General features: G+C 38.3%; 1 protein-coding gene across 1 annotated transcript in view; it reads left to right on the plus strand.

Moving 5' to 3' along the window:
* The window catches only part of LOC113538688 (peroxidasin), a 55474-nt gene extending 49683 nt beyond the window's left edge, over nt 1-5791 (plus strand). The window contains exons 20-23 of the mRNA XM_026933958.3: nt 120-234; nt 407-533; nt 1612-1725; nt 3643-5791. Coding sequence (XP_026789759.3) covers nt 120-234; nt 407-533; nt 1612-1725; nt 3643-3777 — 491 coding nt within the window. The 3' untranslated portion in view covers nt 3778-5791. The remainder of the gene's footprint in view (nt 1-119; nt 235-406; nt 534-1611; nt 1726-3642) is intronic.
* The last annotated feature ends 11337 nt before the right edge of the window (nt 5792-17128 follow it).

Below are 17128 nucleotides of genomic sequence, written 5' to 3' on the forward strand. Positions count from 1 at the left end.
GCTTTATTTTTCACTACTTGCAGATTTCACACTATATGTATTATTGCTTTGTTGCTGCATGAAAGCAGCACTGTTTTCTTTCTACTGTCAGTGAAGTGCAACTATGATTAAATCCACAGACTGTCGCACCAAAGGTCAGTTCAACACCCTGTCCTACCACTTCAGAGGCCGCAGGTCAGTTGAGCACAGCTACTCAGAGGAGAATCCTTCTAAAAAGCTGCAGGATGATGACAGGTCAGCCTCATGCTTCAATTTCAACTTTTACTCTGCTTATATTGTAAAGTTTTAAAAATGTTATTAACCCTACATGCCATGTGGCCTAGGCATGCTGAAATCTAGCCTATACTGACTATATCGAATATAGTTTAAAATTAATTTATTTTGCCATAATCATTTTGTTTTTCAGCCATATTGATGACAGAACCATCATAAATGTAACTCTTTCTTCAAAGTCAAACACTGAACCACCCGTAAATGACTTCCAGGACTTTGTTATGGACATGCAGAAGACGATCACTAGTTTACGAAAGCAGGTGAGACTGGACACTAGGTTAAAGGTGAATATGGTTTTTAAACAGAAAAATATTCCATATAGGTGTCGTGTTCTGAAAAATATGGGACAGTTGTACCTTAACTGTGACTTGTAAACCTTTAAACACCTTATTGATGCAACAGAGGAGTAAAGGCACTGGTATACTTTCAGCAAAACAACCAGCTTCGAGAATATGTCTGTGGTTGTTTTTCTCTGTAAACACCAAAGCCATACAAATAAGTAGAATTGCATTATATTTTGCATCATGATGATCTTCTGTAAGATATTAATAATCTTAATAAATCTCCGTGTGGCGAAACCTCAGATACAAAAGCGTTAGCGGACTGTGAATGTATTGGACTATTACTGAAGGGCATTGGATTAAGAGATCTGTTGTGCAAGGGTATGCACAGATTTGGAACAATTTCCACAATTAACATCTCATTTATAAAGAAATGCACCAAGCAGATGTCCTGGCATAAGACAAGCTTTGTACTGAAGACTACACAAATTCTGCATTATTTCAAAATAGCTCTGAAGCAGGGTGCCAACTTCATTCCTGGAAATCCAGTCAATTACCAGGTTTATTAGAGCGGGAAAATTACCAAACTTCGCTGGACTCCAGCTCTCCAGGACTGCACCCCTGCTCTAGAGAGTTGACGAGATGGGCTGGCACTGTTTGAACTGAAACAGGATCAGATAGCCCTGCACATTTGGACATTGTAAGCTGAGTTTCAGTGCTGTAGGCGAATCCACATTTCAAACACATGGCTTTAATTAAGGCATCAGCAGAGTGAGAGACTGAATGTATTGTATAACTCACGTCACAGCCTTGAACTTCAGAAACGTGATTCTTATTTTAAGCCTTATTATCAAGGACATACATAGGGATGCATGCTGACTGTGCTCCTCTGTCGTTTGAGTTAAGGCAGATGATTTACAGATGGCTTTGCTGCATTTGGTTGAAACACTAGTAATGAAGGCTTAATTTTTCCGGTTTTTAAAGTGTCCAGCACTGATTAAGGCGTAGGTGCTAAAAAAGCTATATCTTGTACTCTCTGGCATCTTCTGTCCTGCAGATAAAAAGACTCGAAGTCCGTCTGAGTAAGACAGACTGCACTGATGAGGAAGGAAGACAGCGGGGGAACAGAGAGGCCTGGAAGAAAGACCCCTGCACCACATGCGAGTGCAGAGTACGTACACCACGTCTGTATGTTCATACAGTCCTGTGGATTGGAGGTTTCTTAACAGCTCCTAGCAGCAAAAATACATTATTTAATATACCATTCTTTATCATATGCCCACTTTTTAATGACCACTTTGAAATACTGCTTACTGAATAACTATAGCAAACCACACTGTAACATCACACTACCTCCATTATAAAATTCTGAATCTACCAAATATTCCAGTAAAGTAAATATATAGAGATATAGAATTAGCTGTATGTAGTTTCCATGTCTTGGCAACAAGACAGTTAATAAAATATTCCTCTATAGAGCCAGACACCTTGTTAAATAGCGGAGTGTCACTGTTTACATGCCACTTAAGCCACCATTGTATCTAATATGAAATACCTGGATATGAAATATAGTCTGTCCAGGTTATGCGCTCACCTGCACGAATATTACATAAGGAATTAAGCACAACAAGGCGTGCTGTAACAGGAAAAGGAATCATAAACAGCAACAGGATTGCAGCCGGCAACGTGTTACCACCTCGAAGTGGATTATTTTCCTATAACAGCACATCTTGAAAAGTTTTATTCCTCTTCTACCACAGCAATTTGCCAACATTTACAATTTTAAATCTATTAATGAATGACAAGTCATACATTTTAACCATGTACAGTTGCTTTTAATGTTGTGGAACATCTGTGAAACAGGTTAGGTTTTGTTATGATTTACATTGTAACAGCTATAATGTCATTCCCTCACAAGCCTCTCTTGAAGTTTATAAGGCAATGCAGCTTGGCGTGTTACCAAGATAAAGCACAAAGTCCTGACTGTTACAAAGCCTTCACACTAGAGACTCCTTCCATAAATGTTAAACATCTCTGTAACAGAAAACTTCATCAACCACATCAACAATTACACATTTTCTCTTTGTTAAATAACAGCATGGGTTTTAACCTGTTTATGATTTGGCTTAGATTATGCAGAGTCCATACAAGGCCCTGTGAATTAACTGTTACTATAGAAATGATAAAATATTAAAACAAGTGTATTAATATAAACCTGGGATTTGAAATATAGCCGGCACTACTGTCAAAGCTGCTGATATAGAAAATTAGTGAACACCTTCAGATTCAAGAATAGAGAAAAGTGTACCGTGCTGTGGTAAAACGGTTGACCCTTGTGTATCCTTGGACTGAAACAAAGCAATTGTTGAGGCATCCCAAAATTCACCTCTGTCTCTGTGTTCAGGTTCCATCAGGACCTGAGTATAGCGGGTTAAACTGGTTGTGTGCAGCATGCATAGAAGATAAAAGCGCTAAATCACACCTACGTGGTTATTTTGATTTGACTTTCTTACCCACAAACAGCTGATTTCATTGCATGGCACTACCTGTTATTTGAAAATTGACAGAAAGGCAGGAGTAATAAATGAGGAGTACATATCTCTGCATGTAGAGCCTATTCTTTCAGAGTGGCTCACTAAAATGTCACTACGCCATCAAGCCTTTGTCTGGCCCGTACTTACGCCGCCCTCACATCTGTGTTATTTCAGTAGCTCTGTGTGTGGGGGGGTTGGGTATTGTGCGTCTCTCTGGCTAACACACTCCTTTCTCCCATTATCTTTCATGCCCAGAGAGGATTTAATGCTGCCACTCTGACAGGCCAGCCCTTCACCCATGTGCCAAGTGATTTTTGACCTTTTCCCTTACCGCTTTTCCCCAAAATAACTTAGATGTCTTATCACAAAAACAAGCAGTGTTTTTTTGTTCAGCTTCTCTTGGCTGTAAAAATGGCTAATATAACTCTCTCTCTCTCTCACTAAAGCATGCAATGGAGCTTGATGACTGAATTTTTGTGATTTTTTTTCCCCTCCTCCCCTCACTTCCTCTCTCTTCCTCTCCTCTGATTTCTGATTTCTCCTGTGTGCATTAGGAGGGCCAGGTGACGTGTTTTGTGGAGAAGTGTCCCCCAACATCATGTCCAAAGCCTGAGACACTGAAAGGTGTTTGCTGTCCTGTGTGCCTTGAACAACTATCGAAAAAGCAGGCCAAAGAACATCATGTATAACCTCAGGAACACCAAAGTATTCGAAGAAGAAACTTAACCGATGCAGCCTGCCGCATCTACATGCCTCAGTGTTTTACTCTTTTTTTTTTTTTTTTTTTTTCCCATATCTCCAGGCATGGCATTAGCTGCCATGTTGCCATATTATCCACTTTTAAAATAATAGATGAATCAATGGATGAACAGATGAATGCCTAGAGGATGCTTTCTTCCTCTCTTCCTCCATCAGGCCTTACCAAGGGGACCAGAGGCCTTTAGAGACCACCAAATGTGTTGGCCTGACCCTTCCTGCCCCATCGTGTGCACTGAAGAGAAAGGATTAGATTACAAATCGAGCTTGAATGAATCCGGTATCAGCCACATAGTCTCTAAAAAGCGTTCTCAGGTTAGAGATGGCAAATGGTGCTACTTCCCCAATATTAATACATATATAGTGTATGAAACCTAAAAGGTATTTTTTTTGTACTTTTTTTTTTTTAAATGTTTTTACATGGTATGCAAATGTTATGCACACTCAGTATGTGCCTTCCAAGGGTGTTCCTGGTTTTATAATTATGCGAAAGACATTTTATAGGAAAAATACTAGCGTTACTCCAGCTTTTACTAAAATTTTATGGTGCTTTCTTATCATTTAATGAGTATATAACTTTACACATGCATCCACCTTTGTATCAACCTCTTGTATATGAAGATAATGTGAATATATTGAAAAATATATTTGTAATTGAAGAAAGTCTACTGATCACCAAATGTTTAGTTCCAGTAGTGACTGGTTAACATCTGGTGCTTTTCATATTTGCTTGTTTTTCCCTGACACTAAACATTTCACTGCCAGCGAGTCCCTTCTCTGTTTGAACAGGTTCACGACAGTGTTGAAGAAGGACATTGCCTCATTAGAGTGCAGTACAGATTTCGTGCTCATGTCAGCATCATTTCCTCTACACAGTTTAATTTTCTTTGTCATTTCCTGGAAGATTTGGCTTTACATTGCTCTTGCATCGTTCTTTATGGCGTTGGAAGGGTCTGCGCCATTTCACTGTCATTCTTCTTGTGATTTTAAGCCCTTCCTTTGTTTATTTTATTTATAGATGTAGTGGGTTATGTTAGAGTATGGAGCCCAAATGGCATGTAGATCAATCCCTGTCTATCCTGCCGCCCCCCCCCCCCTCCAAACCCCCCCACCCACTCACCCAACCCAAAATAACCTTATATAAGGTAACTCATGACTTACAGTCTTTGCTCATTTCCCTCTCTCTGTGGCTTGCCTGTGGATAGTCAGAACATTTGGCTGAATGTTTGTCTCTGGAGTTAGTAGAAGGCATGTGAACAGCGCTGATGTCATGTTAGAGAATGTGACACTCTCTGACCTTAGTTTTACTCTAATTAAAGCCATATGGAATAGAAGAGAGGCAATGTTTTTATGTGAAACAGAAGAATAATACTGTGGAAGCCATAAGAATAACTGAGAATCTCAAATTTACTAACGGGCACATTAACAGTTCACACTCACAGGGTGAATATCTTGGTCTCTGATTGGCCAGCATGTGGTATATTTTGCAGGTTATAAGACTTGGAATGTAGTGTTGGGTAATTGTGTTTCTAATGGAACAGCCAAATTTTAGTATTATTTTTGTTTATTATTGTGTATCTGCTTGCTTTCTCCTACCTGCAACTTGGCAAAGAGGTCTTGCTGTTCATCTGTGCTCTCTGTCCCCATGCTCCAGACTAATGTCAGTGCTCATTCAACACTTTTACCCCCAACTCTGACCTCTGCCCCAAACTGCCCATTTGCAATGCAATGCACTGCCCTGCACGACTGAACAAACTGAACCCAGGGGTCAGAATGATTTCCTGATATTTTGTATTGTATTTCTGCCAAAGATTGTTTGCACTGTATTGTATGCCTCTCATCAATAATAAAACGAACACATTTGACATAAATGTTTTTTTGCACTTCCAACTTCTAAGATCATTTATGTATATCTACTCAAATAAAGTGCAAGACATTGAAATGAAAGATTTTGACAGATCCAGCCATTTTAAACCTAATCTCAATCTACCATAAATGCGATTACCAAGGAATTCACATTTTTTCTATTGGTAGTTGTTAGAGCCGTCAATAAGTGTTTTGCAAAATGTAATTTTACAATCCCTATCATGAATTCTCTAGTCAGTTGAAATCTGAATCTGTATAATTTGGTCTCTTTAGAGATGGAGCAACTTTTAAAAATTTTTTTGTTATAAACTATCAGTTTCCTGCTGATTCTTGCTGAAACTTCAGGAAAGTGAAAGTAACTAGAATTTATTTTCTGTATTGCTTCTGTGTTGAAAAGTTGGATAAAACTTCATAAGAATACATTTGATAAGACTTTCTCTGTCTCTTGCTAGCGTGCAACAGTTGTAGAGTTGAACAATAGACAGCCGCATATCTTAAAACTGTTTTAATGGAAGTGGACATCCATTACAAGGAAGTTTCAAGTAAATGCCTGTGGTAATCTGTAATCTGCTACAGATCTGATGGATAGAGGTTAGATTTAAAAAAGCCAAAGTATTCCTTTGATTTCAGTGTTACACTTGATGTAAAAGAAAAAGTTCAAATCTACTATTTCAGTTACTAAAGAAACCCATTACTATAGACGTGCTCAGCTTTCTTCAAACTTCAGTGTTGTGAATCTGCCTGTTACAGATATATTGAGGGAAAGAAAGTGCAGAAAACTACAGTTATAAGTTGTGTAGTTACAGAAATTTGTTATGTAGTTCTGTTCTGTTGTAGTAAAATAATCAATGATGGGGTGCTGTGATGTGTCCTGACACAAAGCGAGGCTCCTGTTACCACACAAACTTGATTACTTTCCTATAATAGAACATCCAAGTGTTTTATTCCTCTTACACCACACAATTTTTTTTAATTAAACAGTGACATCATACTTTTTCTCAGTTTAGGGTAATCATGTTTACACTACATTTGTGGCACGTTCACAAGACAAGTTAGTTTCTGTTACGTACATTATAAAATATGTAAACAGTCATTCCCTCACCGGCCTCTCCTTTTTTCTTTGTCTTTCCAAAAGCTGAAAAATTGCATCTTGTCATGTTACTGGGGAACCGGGAAGTCCTCTGTCCTGAAGACTTTCCTGTGGTGGAAAACTGGCAAAGACCTGGCATTGTTCAATAAATGTCTTCTTACAGAAAGTGTCACCATATCAACAATTATACATTTTTCCTTGTTAGAAAGAGCTGATGAGGTCCTGCTGGCGCCATTAAAAAGCCACCTGTAAAAAGCTCTTCATTTAAAGATGATGTTAGCGACTGCAGGACAAATGTCTCAAATGTGGTGACAAGAAAAAGGGAAGGTCATTGGCAGGCTGCAGGTGTCCGTTTGCCAGGATCGCCAGATGTTATGGAGTAAAGCAGCTCTACTGTATTCTGACTGGATAACAGATGAGTATTAAACATCTCCTCTTCATCATTGACTCTGTAGAGCTCATATGTGGGACTGAAGGACATGAGACAACTGCGGGTAATGTTAACGTTTGTTTTTTGTTGTCCATTATTGTGTTCATTATATTTTGCTATTTATGCAACGAAGCATGTTTCTTTGTCTCATCAGAATCCTGGTCTGGAATTTAAATCTGTCCTATACAATAACATCTTACACAACTAGGTGATGTAAGCGGTTTCCTGTTTCTTCTATCTAGAGATTTATAAACATTCTTTTCTGATATTTCATCCAATCTGCAGAGAGTATGTAGGGACTGTAGGAACCTGTCCAGCCACATGCATTCTGCTCATTATCGTCCACTTTCAATGTTTTGACTAAAATGAATATAGACTTTTATTGAATACAGGATAATCTCCAACAGAGCTTTTGAGCACCACATAAAAGCGTCATGTGATCAAAGACAGAAATACATACATGAGTCAGTTCAAAAAGAAATGTTGATCCTGATCCAGCTGCAGGTTGTTTTCTTTTTCTCTTCATATGGACGTCCTGTTCAGTAGTGCTCAAACACGTCTGAATCAAGTCCACCTTTATACCACATATGTACACTGAGTATGTAGAATAAACACAAGTGATATTTTGAGCTTGGTGATGCTGTACAGCTTTCATTTAGCTTTTTTGTTGAATGCAAAAACCATTTTTTTTTAATTTAATAGACTTTTTCATTTGTATTTAAACTGTTTATGTACACTCACTGGCCACTTTAGTAGGAACATCTGTATCCCAACCATGTCACAGGTCAAGAGCTTTAGTTAATGGTCACATCAAACTTCAGAATGGGGAATAATGTGATCTCAGTGAATTTGACTGTGGCATGGTTGCTGGTGCCAGGTTTGAGTATTTCAGAAACTGCTGATCTCCTGGGATTTTCATGCACAACAGTCTCTAGGGTTTACAAAGAACTGTGGGAAAAATATCCAGTGAGCAGCAGTTTTACAAGTTTTGTTGATGAGACAGGTCAGAGGAGAATGGTCAGCCTGATTCTAGCTGACAGGAAGGCTATGCTAACTCAAATAACCACTCTTTATAACCATGGTGAGCAGAAAAGCATCCGGAGTACACAACATGTCGAAACTTGAGGCAGCTGGGCTGCAACAGCAGAAGAACTCATCAGGCTCCACTCCTGTCAGCCAAGAAGAGGAATCTGATGCTACAGTGGGCACAGGTTCAATAAAATTGGACAGTTGAAGATTGAAAAAACATCGCCTGGTCTTTTTTCCAGTCTTCAACTGTCAATTACAGCTTTACCTCTGTAATAAGGCACTCACACTGGACTCCTTCCAAGTATGCTAAATAAATATTTCCTCACACAAAAACTCGGTATACCAGAAATTACACATATTTTTACATTTTTATGTGGTGTCACTGTGTAAGCTCTTATTGTAGAAATGATAACTTATTAGAACAAGCACATGTATATAAACCTGTGATTTGCCTCAGCTAAACTACTGTCACAGTGTTGTTGTTGCTGTTATAGAAAACTACATTCATTCAACACATTCTAACCAATAAGATTTGAGACTGCAGTAGCTCTGTGGTAAAATAAACTATAAGATAAACTAGCAGCCATGGAGAAAGTACTGAATCATATCACATTATAACCTTCGCCAAGCTAGTGATAAAGACTCTGGGAAACAGAATAGATGAAGATTTCATGATTGTTTGTATACAATGCAGATGTAAACAAATCAGATGGAGCTATTAAACGTGAATCTTTATGTTATTACCTTATGATACTTTGCTGTTCTGTCCGCCTTCATTATGGCAGCGTGGTTCGTAACTATATAGACATTTTATAATGTTAATAGGATCCTCTAACATTCTGTGTTTCTGACTCCAGGGTTGGATGTTGGATTTCTGTCCTCTACTGGCAGCAAAGTGAACATAAACTCAAAGTCAGACAGACAGGACAATGGAAATCAGATATGAAAATTAGCTTTCCAGTATTGAGCTGGATTGAAAAGGGCTTCATAGTAGACTGGTCAGGAAAAAAAGAAATTTTACAGACGGCAACCTGGGACCAGAAAATACTCACATCAACATGAAGTCTGCACTTCATGTGATGTATAGAGACAGGTAAGAATCCTGTGAGTCACATGAGTCACATGAATGAGATTCATTTTATCCATTTAAGACCCACTGCCTTTAACTCTGCCCAATAATTCTGGTCACTTTATCATTGACAGAAGCTTTTTGTTGACTTAAGTGTAGAAATGACCGAGGTGTTTGCTGCCAGACAAAACTGGCAAAAGTTTGAGCAGCTCTCTATGATGATGTTTTTTTTTTCATTGCTTTACTTTTTCCAGTGAATCATCAACTGGATTCATTTTGGATGAATAACTCTCCTTGTAGCTCACTACTGGCCTTTAAGAATGCATTAAGACTGCTTCCGACTTCCAGCAAAATGATACAGTGACAATTTACAGGTAATTATTTCATCAACAACCATTTTGTGACCTGGCTGTTTTCCTGTTATCCAAATCTAATAACTGTAAGAGGATAGCTGGGGAAGTGAGTTCTGCTTCGGTAAGAGTGATTCATAGCTTAACTTCTCTACATTATAATGATTAGATACTGCAAATTCCCCCTCCAGATCAGGTATGTGGGAACACCTGTGGAAAACATGTTCACTGTTCATCATGGCAAGTGTTTTACTTAGTAACTTTTGTATGATTTGTATTTTTTTTTTCCTTCTTTGAGAATAGACTTTATATAGACTCTGCTGTGTTGTGTTGTGTATGTTTTCTATATTCTGGCATAATTTTACTCTAGTTTCTGCTTATTGATAGAAAGTTTTGCATCACTTTAGCTTTTGGCTATTTCCAAAAATGACTGTGTAATTACAATCTGAACTGAACTTTATTCTATTGAAACCACACTCATAAGATAGCATCAGTGTTTCCCTGGTTACTCTGAGTACAGATCTTTATAAACTTGTGTACAACAAGGATATTGTGTGCAGTTCTTTGTGCATATATTACTTTCTTCCTCAAACCACTTCTTGTTTGGAAACATGGAGTAGTTTAGGTGTTAATTGCTTGTGATTCAAATAGTAAGAAGAAATTTATATACCTCAACATCATAGTTTGGGTCTCAGGAGAATATTCAAGCACAGGCTTAAGGCAAGCTAAACAGAGAACATATGTTAGGTGAATTTGTAGTGGCTTTTCCATTTACCGCATTAATTCAATTTCCCCATATTAAAGTGTCAGTAATTGGATTTATGGACGCAGGCCGTGCAGAAATAGTGATATTCTTCATGCCTGGCTGTTGCCTTACTGATGTGGAAATGCCAGCCATACTTTCCACATCCCTACAAAGAAAACATCCTCTGACATCACCTGCAAAATCTGTGACTGCTTATGTATGCCTATCGCCTTTCGTTCCCACAGAGCCCTCAGACAGATAGGATCTTACACTAATAAGGGTGGTCAAGTGAGGGCAAAGAGGAGTGCCAAGAAGTCATTATTGCTCTTGAAAAAAAAAAAAAAACACAGTATGCTCATCTAAGGAATGACTAACTGGCCTGCATTTCAGAGATGAGTGCCAGCCAGCTCAGGCCATGCCAATAATAATTTGCTCTTTGCCAGACCGCTTCATAAGCTGACAGAGATTTGAAAAAGCCTCAGCAGAGAAACAAGCAACCTCAATAAAAAAACAAAGACATACACACATGCTTGGGAAAATGGTTAACACTTTGGGGTACTGATCAGAAAGCTGTGAGTTAAAATCCCAGCACTGCCAAGCTGCCATAATGAGAAAGATCCCTAACAATCACTTGTACAGTTGGATCCTGCCTCAGTTGTAAGTCGCTTTGGATAAAAGCATCAGGCAAATACATAATAATACACTACAGCCTACCGACCTCACATTAGTACTTGTAGCATAGTTCATTTCATACTTGTAATATATCACACTCCACCTGTACACTTCACCCCACATTGTAAATTGTGATCATTTTATAACACAAAATGAACAGTATTGATGATTTATTGGAAGGAATGCAGAGTCAGAAGTTCATTGTACAGTATAACTGCCTGTTTTACTGTGCATATGACAATAAACTCTTGAATCTTGAATCTAAACTACTCTCTCCAAGTGCTGGAGGCAATCTGCTCTTCCCAGTCTTGCTGTGGAATGTGAACAATTTGCCTTTTTTTGCCAAGCTATTTTGAAGCATTTCCATATGTTAAAATATGAGCAAGCTCTTTTGTGGAGATGGACAGAGCAGAACTTTGATGCTCAGAAGCTCACAATCACAGTGGTGTCTGAGAATCTACAGTCCAAAAGTACATCATGTGTGATTCATCACAATATTTAGACCTTACATGATATCATGCAATCTAATGTAGGAGGCAGGAAAACAGTCTATGAGTGTATATTTGTTGGTTGAACAAAAGACCTTGACACCATGTCTTTCCTAAAAACAAGTGAGCAGATTTGACATTTGCTCAGAAGAAGAAAAAAAAACATTCTCCTGACATGTAAAGCTTTTTCTTCGGGGCTCAGGCTAGGCACGCTGCCAAGCTGCACGATTAGGCCATGATGTTTCTCCACATCTGCTGGGTTTGGAGCCAGGTGATGAGGACCCTCAGCTCTATAACTTTATGGTCTTGTTTTCCTTATGGTTCCTGCATGGTCCTGTTTTCCACAGTCCACTTGGAACTTCTTCTCAATTAAAGAAGACGTTCCTTAGCAGTCATAGCAGGGTGAGGGTGAACCCAGGCGTAAAAAATCCCCAAACCTCCAGAGCAGCACTAATCTAAATCCCACAGTGGTGCACAGCAATACAACATGCAGATCACAAAGTGGAGCAGTAGAGCAGAAAATAAAAGGGGGAACAAGTAGTTCATCTTTTTTAGTGTTCAGTGAGCAAATATTAGCAAAAAGCACCAGTAGATTAGTACACAGTGATACACAGCACATCTTGCAGGTCATATATTTTGTTTTGAAATGTATTAAATGTGTCAAGTAGTATATTAAATTTATTACATCTTTAACGTTGTCTTTAAAGTAGCATTATGTGAACCTTAAGCTGTGTCTCAAATTCACATACCTATGTACTATTTTAAATGACTTGAGAGAAACCATTACTGTTGTCATCAGTGTCATCCAACTATGACATACAAAAGAAGACCTGAATGATGTACTATATTTGCTAAAATGCGACGCAGTTGACTCTTTTTAAACTAAACGCTCCCACTATGCATCACAAAATGAAAGGGCTTATAGTAAATAATATGGACTAATGGTGGCAATGGATGAGTGAAGTTTGACTTTGATGCTGCTACTGTCTCTGTATCAATCATGTCATTGGTGAGGAACCGTACATTAAAAATAACATACATAGTACATAGAACAGAAACATAGCTTTTGCTTACTGAAGCAGGTTCTTGTCCAGTCTAACTCACACTGCAACTGCCTTGTAGCCTGTAGTGTAACTGTGGGGATTTTTCCATTCAGCCACAAGAGCATTAGTGAGGTTGGACTCTGATGTCAAGTGTCAAGTCCTGGTGTGCACTCAGTGTTCCTGTTCATCCCACAAGTGTTCAGTGGGGTTGCGGACAGGGCTCGGGCCACTCGAGTTCCTCCACAGCAACCTTGGCAAACGATGTCTCTATGGCCCTCGGTTTGTGCACAGGATGATGAACAGGTTTGGGCCCCTTAGTTCCAGTGAAAGAAAATCTCAATGCTACAACATACAAAGACATACTATACAACTGTGTGCTTACAACTTTGTGGCAACAGTTTGGGGAAGAACCACACATGGTGGTCAGGTGTCCACATAAAAAACCTAATAAAAAGTGTCTTCCAAATGCAAAGATTATCTCATAGAGCAGAGTTTGCAGTGTAGGAGAAAAGTCAACAGTGACGCACTTTGGAAATCCTTTCTGATTTACTTTAATTTTCCACACTAAACACTTGATTACAAGCCACCTTCTAAACTGATGGCAAGAATTTTCCAAGCAGGTTTTCCATTCATACCTTTTCACAGCCAAAAGCTGAACTAGTCAGTCACCACAATACACTCTCACAGAGAGTACTTTGCTGTGATGAGCTAATCATGATCAAGATTGCAGTGTGAGCACCAGGTTTCGATTTCTAGTGGCCTCTAGTGGTGAACTGTCATAGACACAGTCCTGTAAGAACATGAATTGACAGAGAAAAGGGCAGTCACCATTTTGTGAAGAGAAATAACATTAACACTGACGCTTTTATCCACAGCGACTAACATCTGAGCTAAGAAAGTGAGAGTTAAGAGTCTTGCTCAATAGCCCAACCGTGGCAGCTTGCCATCTTCACTTATGTACACCATAAGGCATCATCATTACAGTAAATGCATATGATTCTTTACTGCATCAATGTGTTTAGTGTGTCAGTGAATTGTTCTACTTGTTTCACATTGATTCTTTAGTCTAGCATTATAATAACAAACATTTCTTTTGATGCTACATTATAAATACTTTTGGAAATACTTTTGGCAGTGGATAGCAGTGTATAGAATTTGGGAAGGTGGATTTGTGGTATCGGGCTCATTCTTAGTATTGTTTTTTGTCTTCTGATTCCCTGCTTTTCTTGCCCAGACCTGGCAACCCTGCCACTACAGACTAATGCAGTAGATGCCATGAGATGCATATTCCCCTGTCCTGACAAATAGTATCAAGCTTTGTCAAGGCAAGCAGAAAATTGGAATTTATAATAAATTACAGGTTGAACAAAAATAACTTAAACACCTTTTCCTGGAAAACAATAGTAATATTATCACTGCAAATGTTTATTAACTATTTCTTTTGTGTTTACTTGCAAAAAGCCAAGGTAATGGAGGCCTGAGAACAAGCCTAATTCTTTACCTAATGTTTATCATATAGTCTCATGCACAGAGACTACATCTATTATCCTACGATTTCTCTTCAAAATGTACCTGCTGCTTGAAAATTATGACTTCTCACAATCTCCAGTTGGGGTAAACACCACTTATTAAAAATAAGACATCAGAGACACAGAACATTAGTGACAGAATGTTGTGTTTTTATATCTCTATAATCACTGCATTATCCAGACCCCAGATGAGGTTACTGATATCCCTGTTTACTTCATTTTTTTTTCACTTATTGAATAAAAACAAATAGGGTATTAAAAAAGAGGGTATAAAAAGACAACCATCTCACAAACAATATGGACTGCAATACTATCTCTCAAAAATATAAGAAATGCAGCAAATAATCATTATTGTGTTTTTAGAAAAATTTAGAAATGCCCAGCGTGGGTGTTTTTTTGGGTTGTTGTTGTTTTTTTTTTCCCCAAAGAAAAGCCAGGGCTTTAGTTCACATAATCATTGTACAGAAACTGTGGAAAGTACTGTTTGAAAATAGTACATGGCATTTTATGTGGTTATCCTAGATTACGTTTCACTCAGTGTTGCTTTCAAACTAACGCCTATATACTGAGATTCAGCACAGATAACAGCTATCTGCTGTTCCATCTCTCATGTGCCTTTGAACCTGACCTGGTTAACCTACTCAGCAGCTCAAAACTGCAGCTTGAGCTTTTTAGCATGACACCATCATAAACCAGGACACAACAAAATTGGGGTATATGAACTTCTTCAACCTTTAATAGCTTCTATTACAGTATAAATTCCTTCATTACCAGTGGTTTCTCGTCCATAGGCATGGGTGAGGCAGAGCTCCACCATATACATCAGCCATTTTTATCTTCAGGATTAAATAGCAACTTTTTCCAAAAAAATTGCTATTTAATAGACATGAGCAGATATTCCATTAATCTGCTTGCTTTTCTTGGTTTTGCACAATCATATGGCAGTGCACTCACTGGCCCATTTAGCTCCATAGACTTATTATTGTACATAGTATTCAAAAATGGGAATAGCAACACGCTCTAACAGAGGCCCATTCAGGCAGGTATCAAGCTGCTCCGTGTTCAGCAGAGGAGCAGCAGACAGAACAGTTAATGATAGGGTTACCAGGATCACGGTTTAACAGCAAATTATAGTTTAAAAAATATTCCACAGCCACTAAGATCATGTTTTATAGCAAATAATGAGAAGTAAATTTAATAAATTTCCTAAAAACAAAAGTGCATACAGTTTGTCTATAATGTGCAGAACCATTTCTATTGTAAGATATTGCGGAGATTGGAAGAGATCGTAAAAGGAGATTATGGAGTGGATAATGTCTGTACATCAGAAATGTGCGTGCACTATGGTGACCTTGTTACCCACATAAAGGCTCAGAAAAAGAAGGAAAATGTGTCTCTCATTGTGTCTCTCATTGTTTTTCCAGTGCCTAGTTTCTCAGTGTAGTTTCAGGTCTTTTTTGTGGCATTTGAGAAGTAGTTAGGCTGGAAATTTTGCTGAAATCTGGCAGATCTTATTAATGATATTACCTTTTCTCTGTCTGCCTCGCATGTGGTGACATGGTAACAAGAAAGGAACATCTAAAACCACTCAAAAAGAGCTGCTAGACTGAAGGCTGGATATTCTCAACTGCATATTACATGGTTACTCCACTAGACAGTGCCCTATGGCAAGTGTTATAGCCTCTCGACTTAATCTTGTTTGAGGCTGTGTTGTTATTAATCTTGTTCTGCCCAACAAAAATCTAGGTCACGAGCCTAGTCTAGAGTTGCGATCTCACAGCTCCCGGGTTTGATCCTGAGCTCCAGGTTCACTGGTTTCTTCCCACCTCCCAAAAAACATGCAGGTAGCTACAATAAATTGTCCCTTAGATTTGAATGAATGTGTGTGCAAAGAGTGTGTGCACAGTGCCCTGGACCATGGACTGGTGTCCCATCCAGGATGTATTTCCACCTTTTATTTGTATACACACTGTTCCAGTATTAGTCTTGTCCATTTATTAAGTTCTGAGCCTAGTTTAATTGGTCTGCTGATCAGCGCCTGATACTTTCCATGTCTATCGACACTGACTTTGATTTTTTTCTGCCTCGTTCACTAAACCCTGCACTTGCGTTCAAACCCTGTCCTTGTTTGACATATTTAAGGGTCATTACAAGGTTTCACTATAGACCATGGCTGCATTTTGCTCTTCAATGATTAACAGAGGTAAAATAAACAGGTTTTTTTTTAGTATAAAATTAGCAAATACACAAAATGTGGTTTAAAAAAGTGACCTCATCAATAAATATGAAATATAATTGAAAATAAAGACAAAGAAATGAGAGAACCTTAGTTTCTTATTCCAGTGATCTGCAGCAAGTTCAGCGGAAGTTCAGCAACTTTCTGTTAAGCATGTGACTTGAAATATTTGATAGGAGTCAATGTGTGGGCTGAGTGAATGTGTCTATAATGGATGACTCATGGAAGAGGATGTTTCAAGCATTACATCTTCAATAGATTCACACATTGTGAAATAATCTGATTTTTGAAGTAGTTAAATAACAATAATTGTTGTCTTAATGTTTTAAGTTATTTCTCTGGAACATGCACATAGGAGATTGTGAAGAAATCTATGTATAAATGTCTTCTAGCATAACTTTACATACATATTAATAAATGTAATAAAGAAATTGTTAAATGATGTGCTTGCAACATCCAGTTCATTTACAGTAAATTTATCTTCACAGACTGGATTTGAACATGTGCTGTGAACATGTGTGGTCCCAACTGTGTGTTAATCCAAACATTTACTTCTAAGGATCTGCTATAGTTATTGTCTATAGGACGTTGGTTCACTAGTTTCTGTGGACTGATACCTGAGCATGATGCATAAATTAGCACAAAAAAAAAAAAAAAAAAAACTGTATTGTCTGAGCGCTTGTTAGTATATTACCTCTTCAACAGAGTTGGACTGATGGTATTCCTAGTTTGTGACC

Source organism: Pangasianodon hypophthalmus, chromosome 10, assembly GCF_027358585.1.
Source record: "Pangasianodon hypophthalmus isolate fPanHyp1 chromosome 10, fPanHyp1.pri, whole genome shotgun sequence".
Lineage (NCBI taxonomy): Eukaryota > Metazoa > Chordata > Actinopteri > Siluriformes > Pangasiidae > Pangasianodon > Pangasianodon hypophthalmus.